The sequence below is a fragment of the Rousettus aegyptiacus genome, unplaced genomic scaffold (assembly GCF_014176215.1).
Source record: "Rousettus aegyptiacus isolate mRouAeg1 unplaced genomic scaffold, mRouAeg1.p scaffold_m13_p_5, whole genome shotgun sequence".
NCBI classification, from domain to species: domain Eukaryota; kingdom Metazoa; phylum Chordata; class Mammalia; order Chiroptera; family Pteropodidae; genus Rousettus; species Rousettus aegyptiacus.
Window position 1 is genome coordinate 82,878,602 of NW_023416308.1, and position 19,159 is coordinate 82,897,760.

Here is a 19,159-nt window from a genome sequence, read left to right on the forward strand (position 1 = left end):
AGCAGTACAAGAAACAGTGAAAGCACAAAGGAATGGCTTCCAATCCATAATTAATGGTATGAGGAAGGCTTCCAGGAGGAAGTGACATCTAAACCGAGATTAAAATATAAGTAAGGTGAACGGGAGAACTGGGGAGTAAGAGTAGAAAGAAACAGTGTTCTAAACTAAGGCAATAAAATGTGCAAAGGCCAGAGGACTGACAGCAGTGAAAGATGAAGTTGTACAGGTAGGAAGGGACCAAGATACAATTAGAATTCACTCTGAAGGCAAAGGGAAAAGATTTTAAGTTGGGAAATGACAAGATCCAACGTGAATTGCAGAATAATCATTTTGGTAAAACAAGGTGACAGACGTACAAGAGGAATGGCTCTGGATGGAGGTAGGGAGACCAGTTAAGAGGCTGGTTCCGTAACAGAAGTAAGAAATGTTGGTGACTTAAATCAGGATAGTGGAATTTAAGGAGAAAGAAAAGTAGATGGAATTGAGAGGCATTAGGAAGTAGAACTATAGGATTCAGTGGCTGATCAGACATGAGGAGAAGGCTAAGAGAAAGAGACTAATTCCATGTTATTGGTCTACTGGTGTCATTTGTTGAACTAAGAAATTCGGGAGGAAGAGTTTGTGGCTGGTGGCTGGAAATGGGGGTAAAGATGATTATTTCAGTTTAGAACATAACATCTAAATAGCTTTGGGACATTCAAGTAAAGATGGACAGTTACCACAGGATATCCAGTTTTGGAACATAAGAGGTAGATTAGAGGTTGAGATACAGATTCGGAGGGCATAAGTAAAGACATTAATGGGGATGAATAAAATTGCCTAGGGAGACTCTTAGATGGAAAAGATCCAAAGCTGAACCTACAGATACAAGTGAACATCACCTTTTGCAGGATGGGGGAAGAGAAGCCCCATCAGATGGACTGAAAAAGAGATTCAAAAGCAGAAAACAAGGAGAAATGGTATCATCAAAGATAAGGGAAGTGGGTTTTTCAGAGGTGGCAGTGGTCATCATCAAATACTACATGTGTCAAATAAGATAGGAACTTAAAAGGTTTCCACTAGATTTATCGATGAGTTCTCATCAATGATCTTGGTTGAGTGGTGGTAGTCAAAGATTTGACCTGAATCTTATAGCTATTAGAATAGCTAACTTAATGAATTTTCTCCTAAATGTGACACTCAAAGCTGTTGACAACCAAGTTAGTTCCTCGATATGTAACTTATGAAAGTAGACTCTTATTTCAATAATAACTGCTTCCATGAGTTATGTAATCATTCATGTATTCAAACAATATCTGAATACTTTCTGCATACATGGTGCTGTACTGGATACTGGGTGTAAAATGATGAACAACACAAACAAGGTCTGTTTTCATTCAGCTAAGGTGTGAGTTTTTCAGTAGTAACTGTTACTTTAAAAAATGAAAATGAAAATCCATAAGTTTCCAGAATACAGGTTCCTGATCTAAACTTAACTTTAGTTATAGAGTATCTACTCCCACAGTTTTTGAAGAACATGGTATCAATGAATTGAAAGCATAAACAAACAAAACACAAACTAGATTTAGAACTCACCTCTTTAATTTACAAACTGTGATTCTGGAAAATTAATTTCTTTGAGTCTACTTTCAGAGGTAGTAGTGACTAATCCAGTTTCAGAGCCAAAAGAAAGCTGAGGTTGAATGAGGCAGTCAGAATGATATGGGTACCCAAGAAGGAAAAGGCCAGGACGATTATGTATGATTAGATGGTTCTTCTATATAGGGGGAGTAAGGAATGAAAGCCGAGCTGGGGAACAGTGGTGGGGAGTAGGAACTTTGTTCAATGCCCCCTTCTGTTTAGGTCATCCTCCACAAGAAGTAAACCATAGGATGACAAAATAAAAGGAATGTATATACATGGTGAAGCTGGTTGACTGTGAGCTTTATTATAGCATGACCTAGCTGAGCTGTTCTGTTGAGACACTCCTAATCTCAAGATCTTTAATAAAATCTTTTTCTTTTTGCCTGGCCACATTTCTCAGAGAACTGTCTTCCAATGTCCTGCCTTGATGGCAGGCTGCCAGAGTTCTGGAAGCTGAAGACAAAGTTGACTGGCATTCTCAATATTTGGCATTCGCTTAACCCCCGTCCTCCACTCTCTCTCCCTCCCCCCGCTTGGAACAAAACAAAAATTCCCTCAGCCAGACCTAGTGTCTCCCAGGCTAGTGATGTCCTCTCTCTCTTAAAAATAAATACACAAACAAACCTCTAATCTTCTGTCAGGGTAAAGGAAAGGTGGCTGGCTGTTTACACAGAATTGGAAAAGGATCTGGGAGGGAAATCCAACCGCATCTTAAGGAGACTTTCAACCAATCCTTTTTAATGTTTTAGCCCCACCATAACCTCCTGCTTTTAGAGATAACTTGCTGTCCCTAATTACTGAGCCTTTTACAGTTTTGCAAATTGGGCTGCATTAGGACTTTTATAACTGTCAATTAAAAAAGCTTTCTTGGGTCTGCTAAGTAAAGTCACTTGTCCATCAGCTTTCTAGTTTCCAAAGCGATGTCGTCCTCTCTTGTTTTGCCTGTGGGTTTATGTGTTCTTAAAAAATCCTTTATTTTTGTTTTAGTGGGGTTAGTAGCTGAGATTAAATGTACATTTTCAATCTTTTCACTTTAATCAGAAGTTACCCTACTTACTTCTTCCATCTCATCTCCCCTACACTACATTCAACATGAAAATATTATTCAATTTTCAAAACACAGGCCTCTACATAGTTCTCTTTTCTACTGGCAACTTCCTTTATCTGGAATACTCTCTCTCCCAATCCTCGTCTAACAAATGCCTTCTGTGACCATCTCCTTTCCAAACTAAATCCAGTAATCCCATAACACGATTCAGAGTACTTTTCTATAAATGCACATCCCACTGTATTATAAACACTGGTTTACCTATGAATTTTTCCTTCTAGACAGTGAATTCCTTAAGAACCAGGATAATATTTTAATCTCTCAGTATGTCCTTGAAATTTTCTAGATTAAGTCAATCTGATAAGGAAAGCCTGGGGTTCCAGATGAGAAACCTTTATTCTCATACTTTTAAACCTCTATGGTTTCCTACATTATTCAGCACCCTTAGCCTAAGAATTCCACTACAAGAATTTATCCAGTAACCAATGAAATTTTATAAAAACATTTTGTTGGTGACTGGAATTTTGATCTGTGACAAAATCTGAGGTTTGATTTGAAGTCTCCCCTCTTTAATAAGGTAAGACCCTTGGTTACTTTAGAGATATTGACCACATCTAGTTGACATCACACTGAGCCCACTGTTTTAAGTAGCTTACCTTCCTCTCCCCGCCACTGCCTCCCCGTTACATTGTTAGACTTTTCAATGAATTGAAAGTCACTGATTTACATTCTGGCACAAGACACAGACTAGCACTTTGAATAGCAGTGTGTTAGATCATCTCATTATATCCTCTATGTATCCTAACGTCTCTTCCATATTTTCCATCTCCTTGTTTCTTTCTGTCCCGCTATGTGTAATTGCTTCAGGCATGTATTTCAGTTCACTATAATTCTTTCACTATGTCTAGTCTGATGTGTAACCTATCTTTTGAGTTTTTGTAATTATGTGTTTATGTGTTTACTTACTTTAGTCCCCAAATTTCAAACATATATCAAAGTTGAAAGAATTTTACACTGAACGTTTGTATATTTACCACCTAGATTGTATCGTTAACTTTTTGCCATGCTTACTTTATCATTTATCTATCCATCTATATATCCATTAATTTGTCTTATTTTTAGTGCTTTTCAAAGCAAATCACAGACATCAATTATATTTCCCCTAAGTGCTTTAGCATGCATATCATTAGAGTTCAGTATTTGTTTATAGATTTTTTTCTTTTGCTACACAATTAACATACAGTAAAACATACTAATCTTAAGTGTACATTCACTGAGTTTTGACAAATATGTCATAATATTTTTAAGAGTTATCTAAATGGTTGTATGTATTGTTAGTTTGTTCATTTTTATGGCTTAATAGTATTACATTGTATGAATACATAATAGTTAAAAAATCTATTTACTGAATGATGGATTCCTGGGCATTTCCAGTTTTAGGCTATTATGAATAAAGCTCCCACAAATATTTTTGGGTAAATCTTTTTGTAGGTGTTTTCATTTCTTTTTGATAAGACCCAGGAATGTACTTTTTGGATCATAGGATAGGTATATACTCAGTTTTAATAGAATCTCATTCTACAGATCAATTTGCAGAGAAATGACAACAATAATCTTCCATATCCTTTGAGTTTTTACTTTTAATGATTACATAATTTAAACTTACCTGGCCATTTCTGTTAGTCTCTAGTTATTTGCTTATTTTGTATTCAATCTTTTATTCATTGAAATATTTTAATTATTTTATATTCTAATTGAATAATTCCAATATGTAAAGATTTTAGGGGTCTAAATCTGTTGTTGGTTCTGTTGACACTAATCTATACTGGCTCATTTCCTTGATATTTGGTCATTTTTAAATTGTGAGTTCATAGCTAATTAAATTTAATCTATGGGAATCCTGATGGCCTAAATTGGGGTTGCATTATTTTAGAACGGATTTACAATTGTTACTTTCGGAGGCAAAGGTGAACAGCATGCTACTGAATAAGGATTCTTTTTTTCTTCCAGTGTCCTAGCCTGATATAAAATTCTCAGGTTCAACCAACTCATTACAGAGGCCAAAGGTGAAGCTTACAAATCTAGTTTTCCCAGCTGCTAATTGCTCAGAATTTGGTTTTCTCTATTAGTCCTTTTCTTTAGAACAGAGGGAGGACCCATTAAAGATTTCCTTTTCTCCTTAAGAAAAAAGTATATCAAAATCTTTTTTTTTTTTTTTTTGTAATTTTCTAAGATCTATTTCTATGTTAGTGAGAGGGTCCCTCATAATATGTAGTTTATTATGATGCTGGAAATGGAAGACTTAACCAGGTTTTCAAATTATAATTACTGTTAAAAGATCATGGCTAAGATCTTGACACATAGAGAGTTTTCATCATTTATCTGCTAAAATGGAAACAGTTAAGGCCCTGATATGTTTAGAGAGATTTATAGTAGTTTCAGTTATTAAAAAGTACTAAAATATGATCAGTTATTTGAAATAAGATGATATATAAGAATAATCTATAACCTATAAAAACCAGTTCTTTTAAAAAATTATCTTGGCATTGAAAGAACCTGATAAACAAAATAGGCCCTTGGCAGTACTCATGTTCCATTTAATTTTCCCTTGAGGACAGGAAAGACAGAATAACTTCAAGATCAGGAAAAGCAAAAATTACCACTACCTAAAAATTAGTTTACTTAGTTAATGTTTCTTTTTAAAACACCAACACAGATGTTTGGCCTCTCTGCCTTGAAACTCTAGGCTTTTGTAAAAAATGTTCAGAATGTCATGTTAAATCCCCACAAGTAAGGTTGTTGCAGCAAGAATATAAATACTAATAAATCTCAAGTTGGTAATAAATAACCCATTAAAATAAGTATAGCACATGTGAGCCCATTTATAACTCAGAAGAGCCTCTATATAATGTTAAATAACAGCATGTACTGGGATGAGGACAGGATCTAGTTTTATATATTTATTAAATATTGAATTATGAAATATTATGTGCCCATCCCATCAGTCCAGGTGTGTTTGAAAACAGCAAAAAGATCCATGCCTTCTTTTTTTTTCAGACATATAATTATTCAAAGGAAAAAGAAATATATTTGTAGCCCAAGGGTACCTGACTATGCTATAAGTGACCTACTAACTAGGATATACTAAATTTAAGTTTAGAGAAAGCTTTTTAACTTAGACCGTCAGTTAATAAACAACACAGAAAATACTAATGAAGAAAGCACTGTAAAATAGTTTTTGTAGTTTTATTACCAATTAGTATAGAAAACCAGAAAATTACCTAACTTTAGAGTTTCTAGAGACCTTGATTTGTTAATCAAATTCCTTTGTTCTCTATAATTACAGTACCAAAGTAAGTATCAGAGTAACAAAAGACGTGGCTTTTTTTAGGGCACATTAATTATGTGATAGTCTTCTCACAAAGGTGTCTGATAATTTCCTTCCTAGAAAAATGAGAATCTTCTTTAAAAATTATAAAACAGATGCTTATTATATTTTATATAATTTAATTATGCTTGTATATGTGTGTCTGTGAGAGTGTGTGTTTCAAGCTGAGAAAGGTTTAAATTGAAGGTCAAAACTCTTCTAATCTTCTAAACCATTGTTAAGAACTTAGTGTAAATATCCTTCCAGATTTTTATTATGATATACATATATACATGCATGTAATTTTAAGTCAAAAATAAAATCACATTTACTTTTTGTAATTTCCTTTTTGCCCACCCAGCAATATATAAAGGTTTCAATATATGTACATATTATATATCCACCTCTTTCTATTTAGTAGCCAAACAGAATTCCAAAGAAAAGCTGCACCATGATTAATCGATATTCAAGTGTTAAACATTTAGGTTACTTTCAATTTCTGCTATTATAAACTATTATAACTATTTCTTATACTCTAAAATAAGATTGTATTTCCAGTAAAAGTGTATCATCTCTTATCTTGTCAATTTGCTTAAACTACAAAGTGCTTGTTATAAGATTACTTACATTGATGTTAAATTTTAAGTTAGAATTTCTGAGAAAGATATCCTTTGAAATGGGTTTGAAAAGATAACTACACCCTGCAAAAAAACCTAATAGCAGTTCCCTAAGACATTAATGTTTATAAGTCATAAAGTTATAAAGAATAATGATACAATGAATACCCATATATCTAGTTCAAGGAATAGAGTATTACCATTACTTTTGAAGATCTCTATGTTCATTGCTCTTCTTCTCTGTCTCGCAGAAGTAATTTTCTTTAATATTTTGTTAATTATTCCCTTTTTTAAAACTTGATTGAGGTATAATTGACAACAAAGTTGTAGTGTATGTGATTTAATATATGTATACATCGCCTTGTTTTCTTTACAGTTTTACCACGTTGTATCCCTAAATTAAATATTTCTAAAATGTTTCATTTTGAATTTTATATGAATAGAACCATATTGTAATTGAGTTGTCTCTTCATTTCTGCACAAAATTATCTTTTTTGACATTCATCCACATTGTTCCTTGTAGCTAGTTGTAATTCATTGATCTTCTCAGTTAAATAATATTCCAATATAACAAGGTACCCTAATTTATTTATTATGCTGGTTGGCATATGAATTGTATCTAGTTTTCTGCTATTTCAAACAATGAGCATTTTTGTGCATGCTTCTTGGTGTACGAGGGCAAGAGCTCCTTTAAGAATGGAATCGCTGGATCACAGAATATATTCATATTCGGCTTTAGAGGAAAATGACAAATTATCTTTTTATCTTATATCTTATTACATTTTCTAAAGTGAGTATGCCATTTTCCACTCTAATGATCAGAGTTTACATGTTTCATTTAGTCCATAACTGCAGCAATACTTGACATTATCCAATTTTTAAATTATTTCAAAATAGTGAATATAAATAGAAGTCTATCTCATGGTGGTTTTTATTTACATTTCTCCAATTATTGACCTAGATAACTTTTTCTTTTTTTAAGATCATCTTTTCATACACTTATTATCCAAGTGATTTTCTTTTCCTTTTCTCCAAGATACTTTTTTAGGTCTTTACCCATTTAGAATTTGGGCTGTTTATTTTTTTATTGATTTGTAAGAGTTTTTATAACCTGAGTACTCATCCATTTACAGTCATATGCTTTACAAAAATCTCTCTCTCTAATGTTTGCATGGTCACTCTCCTTATGGTATCTTTTGATGAACAGAAGTTCTTAATTTTAATGTAGTCAAATTAAACTTTTCTTTTAAGATTGGCACTATTTGTGCTAATATTTTCCCACCTCAAAGTCGTAAGATATCTCCTTTATTCTGTTTGAAAAATTGTATAGGTTGACTTTTCATATTTAAATCTTTAATCCACATGAAACTCATTTAGTGTGTGGTGTGAGGTATCTGCTCATTTTTGTGTACAAGGTATATTACATGTACATGGTCATCCAACCGTTCCGGCATTATTTATTAAATTTTTCATCTTTTTTGTCACTGATTTGAAATGTCGATTTTGTCATAAATCACGTTTCCATATATGTGTACATCTGTTTATGAACTCTATATTCTGTTCCATTAGTCAATTTGATTATAATTGTCCAATACCATACAATCTTAATTACTATAATCAAGTTAATTTAAAAAATTTAAAAAGTTTATTGATGCATAATTGATGTATAAAATGGTAAAATAATTAAAGTGTTGATTGTGCTGGTTTGATATATGTATATATTGTGAAAGGATTCCAATGATTGAGTTAATTAACACATCCATCACCTCACTTATCTCTCTCTCTCTCTCTCTCTCTCTCTCTCTCTCTATCATCTATCTATCTATCTATCTATCTATCTATCTATCTATCATCTATCTACTTATTTTTGGTGCAAACATTTAAGTTCTACTCTCTAAGCAAATTTCAATTACATATTACAGTGTTATCAACTATAGCCAGCATGTTTTATATTAGATCCTTGGGCCTTATCCATTTTATAGCTAAAGGTTTGGGTCTGTTTCTAAGAGTTTGCATTTTCTCTTTTTTTCCCCTTAAGATTTCACATATAAGTGACACCATACAGTATTTGTTTTTCTCTGCTTGTTTATTTTCACTTAGCATAATGCCTTCAAGGACCATCATGCTGTTGTAAATGGTAGGATTTCCTTCTTTCTCATGGCTAAATAATATTCCAGTGTTTATGTACACCAAATATTCTTTATCTATTCTTTTACTGATGAAAACTTAGGTTGTTTCTGTATCTTGGCTAATGTGAATAATACTGCAGGGAGCATGGAAATGCAGATACTTCTTTGATACTCTGTTTTCATTTTCTTTAGATATACCCAGAAGTGGAATTGCTGGATCTTATGGTAATTCTTTTTAATTCTGAGGAACCTCCATACTGTTTCCCAATTTACATTCCCAGCAATAGTGCACAAGGGTTCCCTTTTCTCCATATCCTTATCAATACTTGTTACTTCTTGTTTTTGATTTGCATTTCCGTGACGATTAGTGATGTTGAAGACAAATTTGTATGTTTTCTTTTAAATGAATGCCTCCATTGCCTCTTATTTTTGGGAAAACTGATTTTTGTAATTTTATAATACTGAGTCCTCCAATCTATGAACATGGTACTTCTTTCCATTTATTTAGGCCTTCTTCATCCACATATAATTATCAATTACATCCTGTAATTCTACTTTCCAATCTACTAGAATTTAATATGCATTTTATTTAGGTTCTCTGGAGTCCCAGAGATTGTCTTTGAAATCTTAATATTTAATTATATTTTTCTCCTTGTACAAAAAGTTTGAGAGAGGATGTTTGCATTGCTTGTAAAGAATATTACACCAATGTCACAGAACATCTAACAAGGGAGACAGGATGGGGAAATCAGGTTATTTGCTTCTCCTAAATTATGTCTTCATGATTTTGTTGGAAGTTTGTATTTGTAAGATCATATACATAAAGTGCTTAGTAAGTACTTAACTAACAAGTGAAAACTGACTAGAAAGAGCTGACATGAATATAGACATTAAGTAACATATAACCAAATATTTTAAAGATGACTTCATTTTCAGAAAGCTTAAAGAATGAGTAAAATAGACTAGCAGTTTTCAAGAGAAAACAAACAAAAAGAATAATTTTTTTTTAAGATTTATGCAGAGTAATAAATAACTGTTTCTGACTGAAATGCCATAGATATTGGCTCTTCGTCCTATAAGCTGTGAAAGGCCCAAGAACTTGATCTATCAGTAATTACTGAATCTCCTAGAAAAATAAGAAGTATTCTCAAATAAGAATAATAATCTAAAAGAACTAAAAATTACCTGTAGAGTACAGTTCATCATCCTTATTATGTAGTCAAACTGTTGATGGTCTAATATTGCCCGGTTTTGCTGGACATGCAAACCCAGCTCATCAGTGAGACACTGTCTGGCTGCCTTTCCTTTAAGAGCTCTCAATGCAGCAGGAAGGGTCTGAAGAAAAGAGAGGCGGAAGTAAACAAAAGGCACCACTAGAAAAAATTAAGTTTTAATCTCACTGAAAATTCAAGTGTGTCCTATAAGTATTGACAGTTACTAGTAAAATTAAACTACTGGAGAAGAGCTGCTTTGCTCTTTGTAAACTAGCATGAGAAATAAGTAGAATTAGTTTATGTGATAAATTTAAAAAATATTAACTACATTTTTTAAAAAAATCATCAAAACTTTGGTCATCAAAATGACTGCTGCTTCAGATTATGAGTCAAAGCCACTCATGCTTAGACACCTCCTTTCAATAACTGGCCACAGGGCAAGAATAGAAAGAAAAATTAAAATGACAAAAAACACAGGTGATTTTCCTACTTTTAAAATGGTCAGCTATTTAATCACTACTCAGTTTTAATTTATGACTGAAAAATTCTACAATCTCTTCTCATTTCAGTGACATAATAAAGAAAAAAGACTCAGAGCAACAAATAGATTAGGTTTATTCATTAAAACTCTTTCACTTTATCACTCACAAGAATGCCTCTTACAGTTCACCATGTAAAGCCTAGTTAATATACTTTGTATAAAATAACAAAAGGTTTACTTAACTTTGAAAACCTTAAAAGCAGATAAAGTAGCAAATAAGTAGGAAGGGAAAAAGTCTGAGAGCAGAAGGGCGTAATATTATTACAAGCAAGTACAAGATCAGGATGTAAAAGCTGAAAACAAGAGAAGCCAAAAAAAGTCTGTAACATATCAACTCCCCTTCCCCGCAAAATGGAAACCAAACAACTTCAAAACATAAAGAAGCTTGGAGTCATTTAGTGTAATGGTAAAATTTTACTCTTTACTTGACATGCTTTACTAGCCCCTTGTAGTAGATGCTTAGAATAATGATGAGTCACTAAAGAAAGGTTACATTATGCTTAGCATGTTTTATTAACAAAGACAAGAAAATGTGCTTTAATGAGGCACATTTAAGTAGAATATCACAGTTTCTAAAATTCATTATATTATTCTGACTAGATTCTTTGCCAATAAAAATTACCTTTAAAATGTTCAGTTTCAAAGTAATATGCAAAACAGGATTTAATGAACAATGTTGAAAATTTGAGGGAAAAATAACTATCAATATTTTTCTTAGATACTATTCATTTAAAATGATCAAAACACTCATTAAGAAAAAAGGATGAAATTAGGGAGAGAGGTCAGTTGGCAAGCTGAACTTATAAATCTGAAAGAGAAATGAGAAATTATTACTTGGGAAAGATGGTATTTTATTACCTTTTCAGTCTCCAATGTTTTATTTTCAAATATGAATGAGATACAGTTTCTAACAACTTCCAGTCTCTGTGCACTATTGAAAACTGTTGTCACCTTGTCCATTATTGAAACTAGTAAAGGAATATAAAGAAAACACAAATAAATTAAACTCCTTGGCAGATATTACTGTTTAGTTTATGTGACTGTGACTGTTTACATAACTGACCAACATTTAGAATTTATTTTTTTCCCTTGTTAAATGACATTGAAGGCATTCCATTTAATTACTTTGATTATATTGTCAGGTTAGTCAATGGCTTATTAAGGATAATTTCACAGGATAGATTCCAATGATACACTTAACTCTTATGCAAATTAATGGATATTATACAGTAAAATTATATTAAGCAAAGATAAAAATCTATTTTAACTTTAACTGTAAACAAACTGATAAGGAATGTTTGGGGTACAGCATTATGAGAAAAGAAGCTAATGAAAAAAGAAATTGATATGTCTAAGATATTACCAAAGAAAAACCACATATCACCAAAAATTAGATTCTACAAATTTGAGTAGAGAGGATTTGAAGAAGCACTGTACAAAAAGAGAAATGATAATAGCCAAATAATTACTACACAGATTGGGAGAGTCACCTTGTAGTCCTATGAACTTAGGACCTGTCACCTTTACCACAATGTTGGATGGTTCTAGTCTATTATGTAGACTGATTAAATTATTTAAAATAAATTTAACTTATTTAAAGAATAATACCAGAAGGATATAAATGAAGGTAGCATTTGTTAAACAAAAAGTATAATTTCCCAATGAACTATATTATATCATTTGTACAAATGAGGTTAGCATTGATAATTCTTAAACCAAAAAGAAAGATCCCTTATATTTCATAGCTGTTCTTAGAATCTAAAGATGTAATACGTTCAGCTCCCACCATACCTAATAAGAAAGACCATCGTATCTTACCTATTAGCATTCCTTTCATCAACATGAAGCCTTCAAATCATTTTTTAAAAATTTTGAAATAATTATAAGCTTGCAAAAAGTTATAAAATAGTACAGAGAAGATCTATGCACGTATTACCCAGCTTCCCCCAATGGTGATATCTTACATAGCTATAGTGCTTTATTAGAATCAGGAAATCATTTGACGCCATAAAGTTAATTAGACAACAGATCTTACTTGGATTTTCCTAGTTTTCTTAAAAGTATTTTTAATCATGTGTCATTAATATTCTTCATGACTATGATGGTTTAACAGATATTACATGACTTTTCTGTCTGAAATGCTCATTCTTAATTGTGGGTTCTGGTGCTTCCCACACACTTAGGTTAGTGGTATAGATACAAACTGAAATCAATCTATATTTAGAGTAGACAATCCTTAAGAGTTTGGAAATAATATCACATAACGTTATTGAGAGAACAACATATTTAAGCTATGTTTATAAACTTTTAATTCTAAAATCTCTGTAAGGGTATTTTAAATTTTATTTAGAACAAGCTATTAAAAAAACTCACATTTTCTTACAATGAATATGTTTAACCATCTGGGAATTATTATCTTTCTTTGGAGACTATGACTTAGTTCACTCCCAGAAGAAAGTTCTTCACTTGGAGTAACTGATACTTCAAGGATTGGCAAAATCCCCAGTTGTGGTATTCCAATATTAAGTGCTTTCTAACATTTGATAACAACTCTGGTTTATGGGTACTTGACTTTCCAAGACTCCTTTTCTAAGTCTTTGGCTATTGAATGCTGTTTCCAGACAATCATCATTACTCTGACCCCACTGAGGAATAGCTAAAAACTAACTAACCTCTCAAATTATGAATGTCTCTTAAGGTGACAAAGCAATTCCATACTCATTAAATGAGTATCATGTAAAATGAAACATTCGTACCTTTTAATTTTAGGACAAGAAAAAGCCTGATTCTGATCAACCTAAATGAACCAGAAAGCTGGACAGAGACCCCTGCATACATGCATGCATTCATGTATTTTGATTTTATAAAAAGTGCATGGATAAAAAAAAAAAGAAAAAGTGCATGGAGGGCCAAATACTGAGTCACATGTATCTCTCTCTGATTACAGTGAGACATTCCACAATCAATTAACGAAAGAATTTGATGTGAACTGAAAATGATGTAAAGAGATTATGCAAAGATAATACTGAGACAAGACTACAGGCTACAATTTAAACAAATTAAATTTTATGTGAGTATTTAAATAAGCATTCAACCAATGAATATTAAAATTACCTGACCAAAACCTTTCAAGAAATTACTATTTACCCTAACATGTCTACCTTCTCTGTCCTCTTCTCTATGTGAAAATTGACACTTAAGTAAAGGCTATTAATTCTAAAGGAAATAATGGCAAATAAACATTACTAAATAAATAGTAAGTAATAAGTAATATTAACATTACTATGTAGATAACAAATGTTAAAAATACATAAATCATTAGCATTGTTATATGAATAATATAATTAATATCTTGTTATTCATTGATAATAAAATTACACTCACTTCCAGGTATGATGAACCATTTGTAGCAAATTAACACTCCTACCAGGGACAGTTATAAAAAAGTCAGATAAAATGCAAAAGCCAACTATTTAAATAAATCAGAGAGCTACAGAAGCACAACGATTAGAGGATCTAAAATTCTAGAGAAGGGAAAAGACTGGAGACACACAACCACTTTTTCTCCAGGAGATTTGCCAGTGCTGGGTGCAGACAAGAGGTTGAGAGTCCCAGCTTGATTCTGGCATATGGCTAGGCTGACCAAAGTTTCTGGTGAAAGCTGAACTCACAAAAATGGATATATGCTATCATCCCTAGGTAAATTTCTAAAAGAACAGTAAACAAATGTATAAATGATGGTGATAAACTTTGAAATAAGTAAAAGTTTATTAATCCAAAAAAGGCAAGAAATGGGAAAATGTAAGAAAGTGGTATCATATAGAAAAAAAATAATCCAGTGAATTACATTAAAGCCATTACTATATCAGTAATTTTATTTATATACATGAGCTAAATATAAGTAATATATACTAAGATAGTTAGACTGGCTAAAGAAACCCATCACCTGCTGCTGACAGGAGGAATATCTTAAATATAAGGACCCAAAAAGTTTGAAAATAAAAGGATAAAAAAAGAAACCATATGAACACTAACCAAAGGAAAGATGGTATAGCTATTCAAACATCAAAGTATACTTTAAAACAAGAAGCATTACTAGAGACAAAGAGGGATGTTTCATAATGATAAAGGGATAAGTCATAAGGATTTTGTAACATTTGTAAATAAATTTGCATCTAATAAATCAGCTTCAAAATATATAAAGAAAAAATAGAACTAAAATGAGGAATAGGAATTCTACTATTATCACAGGAGATTTAACCCATCTTCCTCAATAGCTGAAGAAAAAGAAGACATAAAAATCAGTAAAGACAACTCACAGAATAAGAAAAAGTATTTGTAAATCATATATCTGATAAAGGACTTGTATACAGAATACATAGAGAACTTTTAACTCAATAAAAAAGACAACCCAATTTAAAAATGGGCAAAAGATCTGAAGACAATTCTGCAGAGAAGATATAAAAATGGGCAACAATCATTGAAAAGAGGTTCTGTATCATTAGTGAAAGAGGAGAAATCAGAATGCTCATATATTGCATGTGGGAATGTGAAATGGTACAGCTGCTGTAGAAAATAGTCTGGCAGTTCCTCAAAACATAAAACAGACTTCTCATATGATCCAGTAATTCCACACCTAGGTATGCACCTGAGAGAACTGAACACATGTCCACACAAAAACTTACATATGAATGCTCACAGTAGCATTATTAATAGTAGCTTAAAAGTAAAAACAACCCAAATATCTATCCATTGATGAATGAATAACAAAGTGTGATATACAGATGGTCCCCAACTTACAGTGGTTCAATTTGACAATTTTTCAACTTTACAGTGGTACAAAAGCAGTATGCATTCAGTAGAAACTATACTTCATATTCTGAATTATCTTTTCCCAAGCTAGCACCGTGTCATGTGGTACTCTCTCATGATGCTGGGCAGTGGCAGTGAGCCGCAGCCCCCAGTGGGGCCCGTGATCACAAGGGTAAACGACTGATGCACTACAGTGTACTGTGTTGCCAGCTTTTTTGGATATTGTGTTCTGAGCACATTTAAGGTAGGCTAGGCTAAGTAAGCTATAATGTTCAGGAGATTGAGTGTATTAAATGCATTTTCAACTTACAATATTTTCAATTTACGGTGGATTTATCGGGATGTAACCCTTTGACAAGCTGAGGAGTATCTGTATCTATATATCGATATATCTATATAGATATATCGAGATATATATACACAATAGAACATTATTCAGCCATAGAAAGCACTAAAGAACTGATACATGCTATATGGATAAACTTTTGAAAATATGCTAAATGAAAAAAGCTAATCACAAAGGATCATATATCATATGATTTCATTTATATAAAATGTCCAGAAAAGGCAAATCTATGAAGACAGAAAGTAGATTATTTCCTAAAGCTGGGGAAGGAGTGGGTTTGGGGGGAAAATGGGGAGTGACTGCTAACAGGCATGGATATTTCTATTTGGGGTAATGAAAATGTTCTGAAATTGGATAATGAAAACGGTTGCACCACCCTGTAAATATAATAAAAGCCACTAAATTGTATACTTTAAATGAGTGAATTTTACGGTAAGTGAATTATATCTCAATATAGATATTTATATAAAAAAAAAAAAAAAAGGAAAGAACCTATAGTGGTAGCAGGTGAATGGGAACGGTCACCCTTTGTGAGAGGTAGTGAATGGAACACTGTTTCTGGGTGTTGATAATGCTGCGATTCTGGTGACATCGGTTTGTTTACTTTGTGAAAATTCATCAAGTTGTGCACTTTCATTGTGCGTCTTCTGTCTTGATAAAAATTTTACTTTTAAAATAAACAAATACATACCAACAGGTGGACCTGCTGGCACAACGCATTTCTTTTCCATTCGTGAAGCAGGAGGTGCATTCTGGTTCTTAGCAAGATTTTCCTCTATTAATTCCTGTACCCGGGTTTCATTAATCTTTGGGAAAGGAAGAATATGAACTCGCAAGTGGGATCCTTCTGTTGGGCGTGGAACTTTCTGAAATGCCATATGAGGGTTTGGATTCTCCTGTAGCATCAAACATAGGTAACATTATTCATAAGTTAAAATAACAATGGCAAATTGTCAGGGAGGGGGTGGGAGCTAAGAGGGACACAAATTAAATAAAATCAGATAGATGACTGATTCTGCAGACATTAGATATATGCCATTAAATACCGAGTACCAGAATCTTACATCTTACACAGTCTATTGGCAGCATCTGATACAGTTGATCACTCTTCTTATCTGTCCGTCAAAACTTTCTTTACTTGGTTTCTAGGTCTTCTGGCTATATCTTTAGTTTTCTTCTCCCTAATCTTTTAATTATGTGAATACCCCTGGGCTCAGACCTTGGGCTTCTTTTCTATTTACACTTACTTCCTTGGTGGTAACTTCTAGTCTCATATCTTTAAATCATAAAAACACCAATAATTCACAAAATTTCATCTTCGACTGAGCTTTCTCCTGAGCTCCATACCTATATATGCAATATAAGTATTTTCATTTGGATTTAAAATAATCTCTTAAATATATGTCCAAAACGAAGCACTTAATCTTTACCTCCTCCTAATCTGCTTTCAACAGTCTTCCCGTTTCAGTAAGTGGCATATTTATTTTTCCAATCACTCAGGTGAAAAGCTTAGAGCCATCTTTAATGCCTTTCTCTAACACCGAAGTATCCATTCCTCTGCAAATCTGTGGGCGTTGCCTTTAAAATGTTTGTAACCTGACCTCTTTTCGACACCTCGGTTCAAGCCAACATCTCTCATTTACTACGGAACACGGAACGCCTGTCTCCTAACTGGTATCCCTGCTACCGCCCTTGCTCCCTCCCTCCCTCTATTTTTAACACTGCAGACAGACTGCTCTAGTTAAAAGTATTTTAAATCATCACCTAAGTACTCTGTTCATTTAAATACCTCTTCGCTTCACTCAGAATAAATCCACAGCTTTTACAACAATTATAAGGCCTCACGAGATCTGGATTTTCTCTGTATGACTGCATCCTACTACTGTTTTCTTCATTCATTTTGCTCTCAACATATAGGCCTTCTTGTTCTTGCCTCAAGGCCTCTGCATATAACTGTTCTTTCTCCCTGGAATGCCTGTCCCCCCACCAATTTACAGCATCCTCTCTACCTTCCTTCATTTCTTTGCTCAAATGCCACCTTTCTTGGTCACCCTATCTAAAATTATATCCCTCAACATACTCCTTTTCCCCTTATTATATTTTTCTCTTTAGCACTTAGGACTTATACTACATATTTTATTTAACTTGTTTATTGTCTATCTTCCCCCAATAAAATGAAGTTCCATGAGGGTAGACATTTCAATCAATTTAAAAAATATTTTTGTCCTCTGAATCTAAAACCTACCTGGCACATAGCAGGCACCCTAGACTACTTCCTACTGTATCCTAATGAGTGGGACACCATGTTGAACATGTATTAGGATTCCAATCATTTAATTATATGTGTATTTTTAGATCCTTCGTACTGGCATGAACTTTTATCTAGTAGGATTATATCTCAAATACTACAGGCAGAGTGGAATCCATCCTCTTTTTTAAGTTCTCCAGGGAAGGCTGCTTTACAACCATTCTTAGACCAATTCTAGCATTTATTATCCTTTGCAACCAGAAAATTCCTTTCCTCCACCCCTGCCTCACCTCTATGTTATTCATCTTGTAGATTAAGTTCCACACTACCCTACACATTCTCTGGACAGTTAAAATGGCCAACCGTCATCATCTATTAAAACTGCTCTCCACAATTCTTTTTGGATATCTGGCTCAGACCCAGATAAAGAAAAGGTTGAGCCAGGGCAGATGATATAGGTAGCACATTTCAGCAATATAATGGAAATAATACTCCTTTAAAGTGTTAAAAGCCTGAGTTCTAGTTTTTGCTCTATTTACATAATGCTGGATAAATAACTTTGCTTAAGGTATACACTTATGCTTCTCCTACAAGGTTCCTAAGAAGGTGAAATCAGATATAAGACTTGTTCTTGCCAAAGCACTCTTCATACACACTTTGTATTTACCCCTTATATAACATTAGCAAAGGTAGGGAAGAATAAATAAGTAAATTCCTATGCCAAGTCTTTACGATAACCACTTTTTAAACCATATGCTGAAAAAACTGTTTTAAAATTGTGCCTGTATTAACACCAAAACACTACTAGTCTGTAGTTTCTGAAATTGTCTTTTCAAAAAGTAGTATGTTCTCCTCTATTCTTTAGGTGCAAATCTAAAGTATCTTTTCAAAAGCTATAGATATCAATTTTCTAAAAGCCATTGGGCAGATTTTTTTTTTTCAGGCTAGGGAGGTAATTCATGTGGATTTTGAAGTCTAAAATCAGAATCGTTTAAAATATATTCTTCACAACTTTTGTTTCTATTTACACTTATTTTCTTTATAATAAAAATCAAAACTTTAAATAAATTTTTCATTATGAAAATATTCATTATAACAAAATTTAAAACATGAGGAAAAAAGTAGAAAGAAAATCTTCTTAGTGATACCAACATCTTTTTTAGCTGTATTTTATCTTTCTTACTATATACTCTTTTATCTTGTTCCAAAAATGA

General features: G+C 32.8%; 1 protein-coding gene across 5 annotated transcripts in view; it reads right to left on the reverse strand.

The window, feature by feature from the left end:
• The window catches only part of SBF2 (SET binding factor 2), a 364,550-nt gene that overhangs the window by 121,751 nt on the left and 223,640 nt on the right, over positions 1–19,159 (reverse strand). For all 5 annotated transcript variants that reach the window (XM_016147353.2, XM_016147354.2, XM_036220406.1 and 2 more), the window contains exons 14-16: positions 16,389–16,593; positions 11,398–11,507; positions 9,970–10,119 (exon numbers count right to left, since the gene is read on the reverse strand). In XM_016147353.2, the coding sequence (XP_016002839.2) occupies positions 9,970–10,119; positions 11,398–11,507; positions 16,389–16,593 (465 nt within the window). The remainder of the gene's footprint in view (positions 1–9,969; positions 10,120–11,397; positions 11,508–16,388; positions 16,594–19,159) is intronic.